The 13033-nt window shown below is 43.0% G+C and overlaps 1 protein-coding gene across 3 annotated transcripts in view; it reads left to right on the plus strand.

Moving 5' to 3' along the window:
* fucolectinloc100491211 (fucolectin uncharacterized LOC100491211) overlaps window positions 1-13033 on the plus strand; it is a 40519-nt gene that overhangs the window by 18440 nt on the left and 9046 nt on the right. For 2 of the 3 annotated variants that reach the window (XM_031904035.1, XM_031904036.1), the window contains exons 13-23: window positions 246-534; window positions 990-1144; window positions 1370-1658; window positions 2682-2836; window positions 4164-4452; window positions 5118-5272; window positions 6016-6298; window positions 7153-7307; window positions 7825-8113; window positions 9882-10036; window positions 10260-10536. In XM_031904035.1, coding sequence (XP_031759895.1) covers window positions 246-534; window positions 990-1144; window positions 1370-1658; window positions 2682-2836; window positions 4164-4452; window positions 5118-5272; window positions 6016-6298; window positions 7153-7307; window positions 7825-8113; window positions 9882-10036; window positions 10260-10536 — 2491 coding nt within the window. The remainder of the gene's footprint in view (window positions 1-245; window positions 535-989; window positions 1145-1369; window positions 1659-2681; window positions 2837-4163; window positions 4453-5117; window positions 5273-6015; window positions 6299-7152; window positions 7308-7824; window positions 8114-9881; window positions 10037-10259; window positions 10537-13033) is intronic. The other variant, XM_031904037.1, reaches the window with a different exon arrangement.

Genomic DNA, 13033 nt, shown 5'->3' on the forward strand with positions numbered 1-13033 from the left:
ATGGTGGTGGTGGTGATGATGATGATGGTGGTGTTGGTGTTGATGATGATGGTGGTGGTGGTGGTGATGATGATGATGGTGGTGATGATGATGATAATGGTGGTGGTGGTGATGATGATGATGGTGGTGTTGGTAGTGATGATGATGATCAAGCATCTGCTTTGCTTTCAGTTAACTAATTTGATTAGTACACCAATGTGTGGTTTCCAGATGGGACAGTCTGTGATATAATTTTAAAATTTAAGTTTCAGAGATGAATCTGGCAAGAAAGGGGGAGGCCAAGCAAAGCTCCTTATACATCAATGGACCTCAGTTCACTCCTGAAAGGGCTATTGATGGCAGCAAAGAGACAAATGTCTCTAAATACCCATGTGCCCACACCAATAATGACACTGCACCTTGGTGGCAGCTACAGCTGGAGAAGAGATACAAGATCGAGACAGTGGTCATAGTGAACAGGATGGATGAGCACCGTGAGCGCTTATTTGGAGCTGAGATTCTTATTGGAGATTCAGCCGATAATGACAACCCTATGTGAGTTCCAGACACCCCTTTATCTTTGTATTCTTTGTGTGTGTTCAAATACTGACCCCATCTGTATCTACAGAGAATTAACCAGTTCCAGGGTGCATAGACTTACTAATTCAATCAGATGTTTGCTTTGAAACACTTAACCAGTAATTGTTACCTGCTGAGTGGTTGCTACGGGTTACTAGACCTGAGACAAACTTTGCCACTTTTACTACATGGTCCATATGTGTCTGGGAGGGGAATATATCCTATGAACATTGGCAAGAGTTGTTGTTCTATCACAGCACACTTTCTTCTAGATAATCATTGTTTCTGTTAGGGATAAGGATAATGCTGCTTTGCTCGTGGGATCATGGATTTTAGATTTTGATAACTATAACATAAAAGGTCAAATGTAAATCGTTCCTTTGATCCTGATACCATTTAGTAATCCAGTCAATGTGTGTTGGGTTCTTCAGATGTGGAACCATCACTGATGTCTCCCAAGCCACCATCACCCTCTCTTGCAATGGGATGGAGGGTCGCTATGTGAGTGTGGTTATTCCCGGAAGGGCAGAATATCTCACCCTCTGTGAAGTGGAGGTTTATGGGGAGGAATCTCCAAACCAGGAAGGTAAGATCTGCTGGTAATATTGGCTTTGCTTCAGTAGAGGCAGTGAGAATCAATGGGAATCCATCAATATTGACTTCTCAAGCTCCAAGTTGGGTTTATTTTTCTTCTATAGTTTTTCTATTATTTTACAACATATATTTGTGTAAAAAGAATATATATTTCACATCAACAATGACATCGGAACTGTAAGAAGGCTTCATCTTTAACATTACATTACAACTTTAGTTTTAGGAGTAAACCTGGCAAGATCCGGGGAAGCCAAACAAAGCTCTGACTATAACCATGCACTTGTGTTAACGGCTGGAAGAGCTATCGATGGTGTTAAACTGACAGATCTCCACCAAGGTCCATGTACCCACACCAATAACGAATATCAACCTTGGTGGCAGCTGGACCTGAAGAAACGGTACAAGGTCAAGTCCGTGATTGTAGTGAATAGGGGAGATTGTTGCAGCGAGCGCCTGAAAGGTGCAGAGATTCGTGTTGGAGATTCACCAACAAACAACAACCCTGTGTGAGTTCCACTTTCTCTCTTTCTTTGTGATATCAATATATACGGTATCATCATGAGGCATTTCCACCCATCACTTTGGATTTTTGAGTAGGGGCTACTTTGGTCCTCTCACTCCCAAGCAAATGAAGCAGTATCTGGGCCGTGATGGTGCCTCTGTACCCCCTGCATTCATCACTGTAGGATAGAACTCAACTAATTTCCTTGTATAGCCACCCATAATTTCTGATGGAGGCTGTGGAAGAGTAAACTAGGGACGGCCAAGCCAACTAGGCCCCTGCAAGGAAGCATAAACCAGGGGTAGGCAGGAGAGGTACTTGCCTGGCACCCCTCCAAGCTTGCACCCTAGGCCAGGGGCTCCTTTGCCTCCCCCTAGTTCTGGCCCTGGAGTAACTATTTTATCCAATGACAATATCCATGGGACTTCAATATAATGAGCTGGATCTGGTGATCATGATGTATTTTCAATTGGTAATGTTTAAAGTACAGTAATTGTCCAGTATTTCTTTAATAAGGTGCCCTCGCCTAATCTGACAGTTCTGTTTTGCCCCTGTCTCAGAACTCCCCCTGCTTCAAGCTCAGTTATCGAAGGTAGTCATTCACCAATACAGCTCTTGTCCCCACTGTGTCAAAAGCCAAATCCAGTTTTGGAGCTAAGTTCCAATAGGCAACGGCACTGCTTACATCTCCCCTAAGCCTATCACAGTGGCTTCCAAAGTGTAGGTTTGCCCCATGGGCAGCTTGAAATAGTGGCGGGGGGGTTAGCCTGAAGGAATTAGGAAGAATGGCCATTTGATGTTCTAAATACACCTGGAAGCTCAGCCTGAAGGTCATTTGGATGACGTTTGGGTTAAATATGTATTTGCTGCCCTAGACATTCTTGAAACGGTGATTGATACACTGTTTTGTACTGCAGGGGTGGGGCTCTGGGCAAAGGCTGGACATCTAAGGGGGCTTAAATTGAAAAAAATAAAAAACCACTAAGCCCTGCTGGCATATTAATGAACTAATTGTCCTTTCTGCCAGATGTGGCACCATCAATGATGTCTCTCAAGCAACAAATATTTTGTTTTGCAATGGAATGGAGGGTCGTTATCTCAGTGTGGTTATTCCAGGACGCAAGGGACCTCTCACTCTCTGTGAAGTTGAAGTCTATGGGGAGGAATCTCCCAATCAGGAAGGTAAGGAACAAGCTGGGAAATCTACTAAAGGAGAAGAACCAGTTTGCACCGTTATATTATGTCTCTTAATAATGCATAATACACAGATATCAGTATCAAGAATCCAAAATGTAGGTGTCAGTGGCACTATATCTCTATGAAATATCTCCCTGACCCAGTTTGCCCAATGTTCCCACGGAATATCCTTGAGTTATCTCTGGTTTCACCTTATGGAAGTATAACTGGCCCCTCGACAATCTAATTTGCTCTTTTCCAACCTTATCCAACTGTTATATAATTATTTCCCAGTCTCGAAATTTACTTCTAAAAGTTATTACGCAAATTAAAACCTTTTCTTGTTTATGTGATTACAGCAGTGGAAAACAATACAAACAAACTGCTTTAGGTGTTGGGTTTCATTGGCTTTCATTCCAATTGGAAAATTGTGGTTTCCTTTTGTGGAAGAATTTCTGTTGGTAATAAATCAACATCCAAAAGATTGAACAGGACATTTCTTTTCTGATAAGCATTTGCATGACAGATGGGTATAGCAATGGATGGATAAGACAATGGAGAACATCAAGGGACCAACAAGACGTCCATAGAGATAAAGCTATCTGTAACCCAAGAACATTCTATAGGAAGGTGGACAAGCTGGGTGTAGATTTTAATTAGGATTATGAAAGATATAGAGGGGCTACCACTGACATCTATGGGAGATTTTTGTTGAAAGTAGAGGAAGATGAAGACAGTAGGGAAAGATGGAAAAAGTAAGGCAAGGTGGAGACAGTAGGGCAAGATGGAGACAGTAGGGCAAGATGAAGACAGTAGGGGAAGATGGAGACAGTAGGGCAAGGTGAAACTAGTAAGGCAAGGTGGAAGTAGTAAGGCAAGGTGGAAAAAGTAAGGCAAGGTGGAAAAATTAAGGCTAGGTGGAACGAGTATGGCAAGATGAAGACAGTAGGGGAAGATGGAGACAGCAGGGCAAGGTGGAACTAGTAAGGCAAGGTGGAACGAGTAAGACAAGGTGGAACGAGTAAGACAAGGTGGAACTAGTAAGGCAAGGTGGAACTAGTAGGGCAAGATGGAGACAGTAGGGCAAGATGGAGACAGTAGGGCAAGGTGGAACTAGTAAGGCAAGGTGGAACTAGTAAGACAAGATAGAACTAGTAAGGAAAGGTGAAACTAGTAAGGAAAGGTGGAACTAGTAAGACAAGATGGAACTAGTAAGACAAGATGGAAATAGTAAGACAAGATGGAAATAGTAAGGCAAGTTCCAGTGCTGAAGTTGGAGTTTCGCTCCTGTCTTCTAAAAGTTTGGTTGATAATAAAAAAATTAAATTTTAAGTTGTAGAAATGAATCTGGCGAGATCAGGAGAAGCCCGGCAAAGCTCCACCTACGGCCATGGAACTCAGTTTTATGCAGAAAGAGCTATCGATGGCATCAAAGTGACAGATATCCACAAAAGCCCCTGTACCCACACCAGTCAGGACAATCCAGCTTGGTGGCGGCTGGACCTGAAGAAAAGGTACAAAGTTGAGTCTGTGGTCATAGTGAACAGGATGGATGAACACAGTGAGCGTCTGAGAGGAGCCGAAATTCGTGTTGGAAACGTCCCACAGAACAACAACCCAGTGTGAGTCCCAAACACCTCCATTGTATTTATTTTATTTGTTTGTGAGTAGGAACGTCCGACCCAAATAGACACAGCATCACTGAGAAGCTTCTCCAGTACAGTTGAAAAAAAATAGTCTTTACATTCCAAATGGCACTTCAATCTGGCGCTTTAGCTGGTACCTTACTGTCTCGGTGCCTAATGAGCTCCTCAGCCTAATGAGCTCCTCATTAACACTCTAAACCCGACCCAAAGCAGAATCCATTTCCACATCTGTGAAGGACGGTTGGAAGATCCATCAGGACTATGGGAAGATGCTTCCCGATCAGTACATGTATATCATACAGAACTAATGTAGGCAAGCAAGTAATACTCCATTTTATAATATTAATATTGGGCAGGGATACACGGAATGCAGGATTCAGTATGGGGCTGGGCAGGCTTTGGCAGGGCAGGACTATCCTGGAGAAATTAGCCTAGATATATAGGGCAAATCTTTAAAAACCAAGTCCAAGGAGAGCTCTTCATAGAATATACAGTACAATATAAGAATGGGAGAGAAAGGAACTAATACAACACAAACAACAACGCTACCATCCAAAATCTCATGTACTAACTAAATTATTCATTAATTGTAGCGTTTTTTTATTAAAGCAATGAGCAAAGCTAACTTTTCTATTCCCCAGATGTGGGATCATCAACGACATCTCAGAAGACACCATCACTCTACACTGTAATGGGATGGAGGGTCGCTATGTGAGTGTGGTTATTCCCAGGAGGGCAGAATTTCTCACCCTCTGTGAAGTTGAGGTCTATGGGGAGGAATCTCCCAGGCAGGAAGGTAAGTTGGGTTGGGTGAGCCATATTTGTCTCTATTACTACTAATCATCATGGACACTCAATACCTGAAGGTATGCACCTATAGGTGCCTTTTAGCTAAATTTAAATGTTGTATATCTGTGTATGTAGCCATACGGAGGGCAGAAATAGAGCCCCCCTACACCCAATGTCTCCCTTATCCTTCAGCTTGTAAGCTCTTTCAGCAGGATATAGTAATGGAAAGAGCTTCCTGGGACAAAAATCAAGGAATTGACTAGTATATGTTCTGTAGGGTTATTATTCTCTTCCTTGGGAATGGTCTCAAGCAGCACCCAAGGAATAATGGTGGTTTCTTCACTTTCAGCCTAAAACTGGATGAACTGCCTTTGACATATTTTCAAGGGGAAGTTAATCCCATCATTGTTTTCTATTTTACCCATTTTCAAGTGAAACTTTATTGTTTTCCAAGAATGAGCGCTAATGCTCCTAAAATGGCCGTTGGAGCACTTCCTGTTCGGGAAAAAATAAAGAAGATTCTTGGATATGAATGGGCATTTAAATTCAATCCAATTGATATGATTTTCAAAGCCAGAAAAATTCTAGTTTTATTAAATCGGCCCCATAGTGTAACACACATTACAACTGGTTTATTGGGCAGTAAAAGGGTTTAAACTCAGTGAGCCATCATCATTTGTCAATCTCTTCATTTGGACTTGGTTTCTGTGCTGTGAAAGGACATTTTTTAATGAAATATTCAAATTTAAGTTGTAGATATAAACCTGGCAAGATCAGGAAAAGCCCAGCAAAGTTCTGTCAACGGATATCAGCACGGAGCTGAGAAAGCTATTGATGGCATTAAAGGGACCAATATGGGGAAAAACCCATGTACCCACACCCAGGAGGACTATCAGCCTTGGTGGCGGCTGGACCTGCAGAAGAGATACAAGGTGGAGACAGTGGTCATAGTCAACAGGATGGACGGTTCCAGTAGCCGTCTAATGGGAGCTGAGATCCGTATTGGAGATTCAGTAGATAATAACAACCCAGTGTGAGTCCCAAATACCTCCATAATTGTCATTCAAATACAAAAGGATAGAGTAACCCAACAAGTCATCACTACATGATGAGCAAAAGTGGTACCACCTTCCCAATAGAGACAATGGCTTCTCTCTGTGTCTGGAAGGGGAATTTCTCCTTTGAATATTGTTACCTTCAGTTGTTCAGTTGTACAGTTGTACTGATATTGTGCTTTGTCTGTTACCCAGATTCTGTAATCCATGGCTCTCTTAGCCACTGTTATCTTTGCTCTGCTTCACGAGTCAACAGTTGCCCTTACTAACCTGAAAAAGTTATCCAAAGTTTTAGGATATCCTTGACCAATTTTAGGGTATCCTTGACAAGGGTTAGGTTCCCCATGACCAGTTTTAGGGTATCCATGATAAGTTTTAGGGTATCCTTGACCAATTATAGAGTATCCTTGAAAATTTGTAGGGTATCCATGACATCAGTATTCTTAACAAGTTTTAGGCTATACATGACAAGTTTTAGGGTATCCATGACAAGTTTTAAGTTATCCTTCACAGATTTCAGAGTATCCATAACAATCGTTCACACATTTTAGGTTATGCTTGACCAGTTTTAGGGTATCCATGACAAGTGTTTGGGTATCCATGACAAGTTTTAGGGTATCCATGACAGGTTTTAAGGTAGGGTAGATGTTTTGAACCAGGCCCCTCAACACCTTTGTGAGAAAAAATTATACAAAAACCACATTCTTCTTCTTATTATTGTTATTATTATGAATAATCTTTTCAGGATATACAGGTATATGGGGTAATTTCTTCCTCTTGTGTTAAAATTATTTTGGCAGCTTCATAATTTACCAATTATCTTATACCACAGATGCGGCACCGTTACCGATGTCTCAGAAGCCACCATCACTCTTTTCTGTGAGGGGCTGGAGGGCCGCTATGTGAGTGTAGTGATTCCCGGACGGGTACAATATCTCACCCTCTGTGAAGTGGAGGTTTATGGGGAGGAATCGCTTAGCCAGGAAGGTAAGGATCGCTGGGGACTGAATTTATTCATTTTATTTCAATAAGTGTGGATAATTAGTCACAAAGACAAGAATCAGTATGAAAATGGCAGAAGAGTCAGTTTACGGCAGTGTTGGGGTTCAGTAAGCAACCACTGCTTTTGTGCATAATGAACCCCCAAACCAACATTTCCTTCTTTGACCATCACGGTTGAAGAAGGAAAAGTCTGTAAATTAAGGGAACTTATTTAATGATAAGGGAATTTTTTTAAAAATCCCAAAAGAACCCATGCATTTCACCCCAACATTCCTCATTTGTCAGCAGGTAATCAAAGTAAAATCAGCAAATGAAAGTTCATCAAACCCAATATGATGCGTGACATGTTATCACCCTTTTTAATAGTAGCTACAGACAGTGGAAGGGTGCCCAGTCCAAAATGCTTTGTACCTTATATTGAACGCCTGTTGGGCAGTATCAGAACCTACACATTTGTTCGTATTTATGCACCAGAATGGACAGGTTTCCATTGCAATTTCAGTTGTAGAGCTGAATCTGGCGAGATCAGGAGAAGTGCGGCAAAGCTCCACCTACGGCCATGGAACTCAGTTTATTGCAGACAGAGCTATCGATGGCATCAAAGTGACAGATATCGACAAAGGCCCCTGTACCCACACCAGTCAGGACAATCCAGCTTGGTGGCGGCTGGACCTGAAGAAGAGGTACAATGTCAAGTCTGTGGTCATAGTGAACAGGAGGGATGAACACAGTGAGCGCCTGTTGGGAGCCGAGATTCGTGTTGGAAAAGACCCACATAACAGCAACCCAGTGTGAGTCCCGAACATCTCCATTGTATTTATTTTATTTATTTGTGAGTAGGAATGTCACTGAGAAACCTTTCCTTTGTTTTTACTAACTGTACAGTCAAAGAGTCTTTACATTCCAAATGATACTTCACTCTGGTTCTTTAGCTGGTACCTTCCTGTCTCAGTGCCTAATGAGCTCCTCATTAACAGTCTAAACCCGACCCAAAGCAGAACCCATTGCCACATCTGGGAGGGACAGTTGGAAGATCCTTTAGGACTATGGGAAGATGCTTACTGATCAGTAAATGTGACTGTGAAGATTTTCATTCATTCAGGTCATGGTATATCTGGTATAAATAAATCTAAAGCAACTGGACTTGTTAAGTAATCATTGAAAAGAGGCCATTCATGTTAAAGTGGTGAAACCATCTCTAAACAGAGGCGGGGACTTCGACACCATCTGTCTGCTGCATACAATGCTGTACCCCGGCAGTTTCAGAACTCTTCACACATCCATTCATGCAACTCTAACAAGTAACACCTGTTTTGAAGAATTGCATGATACTTTGGTAATCCTTTCAAAGTAACCCCCCAGCATTCACCCCTCTGTGAGTTTCAGATATCACCTTTCTGAAGAGTTACAGTGCTATTGTGATTGGATTAGTGGAAGAGTACATATGCTGAGGACTTCCCATACTAGTCAGTGGAACTGAAGAAGCTACTCGGATGAGTAATGGAAGAGTACATATGCTGAGGACTTCCCATACCAGTCAGTTGAACTGAAGAAGCTACTCGGATGAGTAATGGAAGAGTACATATGCTGAGGACTTCCCATACCAGTCAGTTGAACTGAAGAAGGTACTCGGATGAGCAGTAGAAGAGTACATATGCTGAGGACTTCCCATACCAGTCAGTTGAACTGAAGAAGCTGCTCGGATGAGTAGTGGAAGAGTACATATGCTGAGGACTTACCATACCAGTCAGTTGAACTGAAGAAGCTGCTCGGATGAGTAGTGGAAAAGAACATATGCTGAGGACTTCCCATACCAGTCAGTTGAACTGAAGAAGCTGCTCGGATGAGAAGTGGAAGAGTACATATGCTGAGGACTTCCCATACCAGTCAGATGACCTGAAGAAGCTGCTCAGATGAGTAGTGGAAGAGAACATATGCTGAGGACTTCCCATACCAGTCAGTTGAACTAAAGAAGCTGCTCGGATGAGTAGTGGAAGAGTACATATGCTGAGGACTTCCCATACCAGTCAGATGACCTGAAGAAGCTGCTCGGATGAGTAGTGGAAGAGTACATATGCTGAGGACTTCCCATACCAGTCAGATGGCCTGAAGAAGCTACTCGGATGAGTAGTGAAACGTCTTCAGTGATTACTCAACAAGTCCAGTTGCTTTAGATTTATTTATACTAGATGATCAGTAAATGTATATCATACAGAAGTAATTTAGGCAAGCAAGTAATAATCCCATATTATAATGTAAATATTGGGCAGGTTTGGTACTAGGGATACACGGGAACCAGGATTCCATATGGGGCAGGCTAAATTACCAGGGATAATCCTGGAGAAATTAGCCTAGATATATAGGGCAAATCTTTAAAAACCAAGTCCAAGTCGAGCTCTTCATAGAATATACAGTACAATATAAGAATGGGAGAGAAAGGAACTAGTACAACACAAACACCAACTCTGCCATCCAAAAACTCATGTCCTAAATAAATTGTTCATTAATTGTAGTGTTTTCATTAAAGCAATGAGCAAAGCTAACTTTTCTATTCCCCAGATGTGGGATCATCAACGACATCTCAGAAGACACCATCACTCTACACTGTAATGGGATGGAGGGTCGCTATGTGAGTGTGGTGATTCCTGGGAGGGCAGAATTTCTCACCCTCTGTGAAGTCGAGGTCTATGGGGAGGACTCTCCGAGGCAGGAAGGTAAGATCTGTTGGGTGAGCCATATTTGTATTAATCAGTCTCTAAATTAGTACTAATTATTGTGGACACTCAATACCCGAAAGATGTGCACCAATAGGATTTAAATGATGCGTCCATTGTATATCTGTGTGTGTAGCCATACAGAGGGCAGAAATAGAACTGGAATTGGTTTCTGTGCTGTGAAAGGACATTTTTTAATGAAATATTCAAATTTAAATTGCAGATAAAAACCTGGCAAGATCAGGAAAAGCCCAGCAAAGTTCCTTCTACGGACATACGTACACAGCTGAGACAGTTATTGATGGCATTAAAGGGACGAATATCATGAGAAACCCATGTTCCCACACCCAGGAGGACTATCAGCCTTGGTGGCGGCTGGACCTGCAGAAGAGATACAAGGTGGAGACAGTGGTCATAGTCAACAGGAGGGACTGTTGCAGTAGCCGTCTACTAGCAGCTGAGATTCGTATTGGAGATTCAGTAGATAATAACAACCCCGTGTGAGTCCCAAATACCTCCATAATTGTCATTCTGAGCAGAATATTCAAATACAAAAGGATACAGTAACCCAACAAGTCATCACTCACTTTACATGATGAACATACGTGGTACCCCCTTCCCAATAGAGTCAATGGCTTCTCTCTGTGGGCCTGATTCACTAAAGTGCAACTTAACGTGCGCAAAAAATTTTACCGCGTCTTAATTTTGGCGATTTATCGCACGATTCACTATAAGCATACTCGCGCTTTTTTACGCGCGGTATTTCAATGCGGTATTTTCCGCATGCAGGCTATTTATCGCATGCGCTAATTAATACGCGACAATCGGCAGCATAAAAATGGCGACATTTTGCCCTGGGAGAGCACAGAGTGCTAGAGAGGTGCTGTATAAAAGTTTATTTGCAAAAAAACCTCAAAAATTATAAAAATCTAAGTAAGAAAAAAAAAAAAGTGCTAGAGATAATAAAATGGGGGGGGGGGGGGCATTTAAGAATATTTAGCCAAATACTTAGGGGTCCGTTTGCTAAAGTGGCTTAAATTAAGTGGGAGATTTTAGACACAGAATAAATGGCAAATATGTTATGGGCACTTTATTAAACGGGGACAAATATAATATTGCAATTATTCTGGCAACAAAACATTGGATTGGCAGTTATCCCACTCGCCAGAAAATACGCTACGTACTAATTAGCGCAAGTTTTACTATTCAGCAAAATGGGCTAAAGGCAAAATTGTTGGCAGAATATTTGCAAACATTTAACCCATATAGCATATTGATGTGTTACTGGTAAATGTAAGAGTGTAGGGGAAACTACATGGAAGTATAGAATACCATATCAAGGAAGGAAAAATAATGAGACATTACTCAGTTCAAAAGTAGAAAACTAAAAACTTTTACTTAAAATAAAAAAGGGGGGGGGGGGAAACTTAGGGCTTGCTGCCCTTGAGTTCCTGAAAGTCCCTCCTCAGTTCAGCAACTTCCCCCCGGAGCTGGGCCAGCTCAGCCCTCACATTGTCCAGGTCCTCCCGCATGGACCGATGTTGTGGGCCTTCCTCGGCAGGAGAACCTGGTGGCTGGCATCCGGGGGGCTGGGGGGGAACCCAAGGGCCGGGGAAAGTGGGCTCAAACTGGGGGAGGAGTAAAGGGGGGGTGTCCGGGGCCTCCATGGCCTCCTCGGCCTCGTCAGAGTCTGGGGCCTGGCTAGATCCTGGGGCCTCTGGTCGGGCCTCTGGGGCCAATTGTTGGGCCTCAGGGGCCGGTGGATGGGCCTCGGGGGCCGCAGGTCGGGCCGCTGGGGCCGTTAGAGCCTGCTGGGCCAGTAGAGGCTGGAGGGCCTGGGGTTGGGCCTGGGGAGGAGGCGCCAGCTGAAGTTCTGTGAAATAGTATTGCAAGATGTTATTTTGTGTAATATATTATATATATACATTCATACACCATCATAAATAACGGGGCCCCTCACAAGAACATTTTTTGGGCCCCCCTCCTCCCACGCCCCCAATGGCCCCTCCCCCTGTGAACCCTCACATCAATACAAAGGACACACAGACATTGTTAGCCGGGGGCCCCCTAAAACATTCATGGCCCTTCCCCCAAATGACTCACACTATGGGCCGCTCCCTGCTGCTTCCCCCCTGCTTTAAACTTATTTATGCATATGTATTTGAAAATAGATGTGTATATATATATATATATGTGTGTGTGTATATATATATACAATAGGAAGTGCTGGGAAGCTGCACACCATAAGGAACAATAACACCTGGGTGCCTGTGGCAAAACCAAATCTAGACAGGCATGGGGTGCCGGCACACACAGGATTTTCACAAGGAGTCACGAAGATGTGAAATAATATTCAGAGGTTTATTGTGAGCAACGTTTCAGTTCCTCACTGGCATTATGGTTGAACGTGATGGACGTATGTCTTTTTTCAACCCAACTTACTATGTTACTATGTTACTTTCATCATCCCTGACATTTCTGACATTTGTACCTTTAGTTCAAATTACTTGCTAAATCTTTTACTGAACGTATACTGTAACAGCATAATAAAGTCCAATAATTACCTTCTCTAATTTCAGCGACCAGTTCTGGGCTCCTGCGCTTCAGGTCGGACCACAGACGTCGGAGCTGGCGGGGGCCCACATCAACGGCAAACCCGGCGAGCAAACCTTCTCTTAGCTCGGCCAGGATTGCCCTCTTCCTCTCGTGGACCCCTAAGTCCCCCAGCGGCGGGTGGTCATATCCTGCACGCAGGAGCACGCTGATAATGTAGCGCCTCTCCCCTGGTAGCAAGTCCGAAACCCCAGGCATGTCCTCTCAGTTTGGTGGCTTCAGGCTCATTGACACAAAACGGCCCCAAGTCGCACATGTCACGAGATTACAAAATCGCCACAAAATGTCCGCAAGTCGCGAGATTACAAAATCGCGGAAAAAAAATCGCCAAAATATACACAGTAATGTATTTTGCGCGACTAAATATTCACCGCTATAGTACTG

Source organism: Xenopus tropicalis, chromosome 6 (genome assembly GCF_000004195.4).
Source record: "Xenopus tropicalis strain Nigerian chromosome 6, UCB_Xtro_10.0, whole genome shotgun sequence".
Taxonomy (NCBI): Eukaryota; Metazoa; Chordata; class Amphibia; order Anura; family Pipidae; genus Xenopus; species Xenopus tropicalis.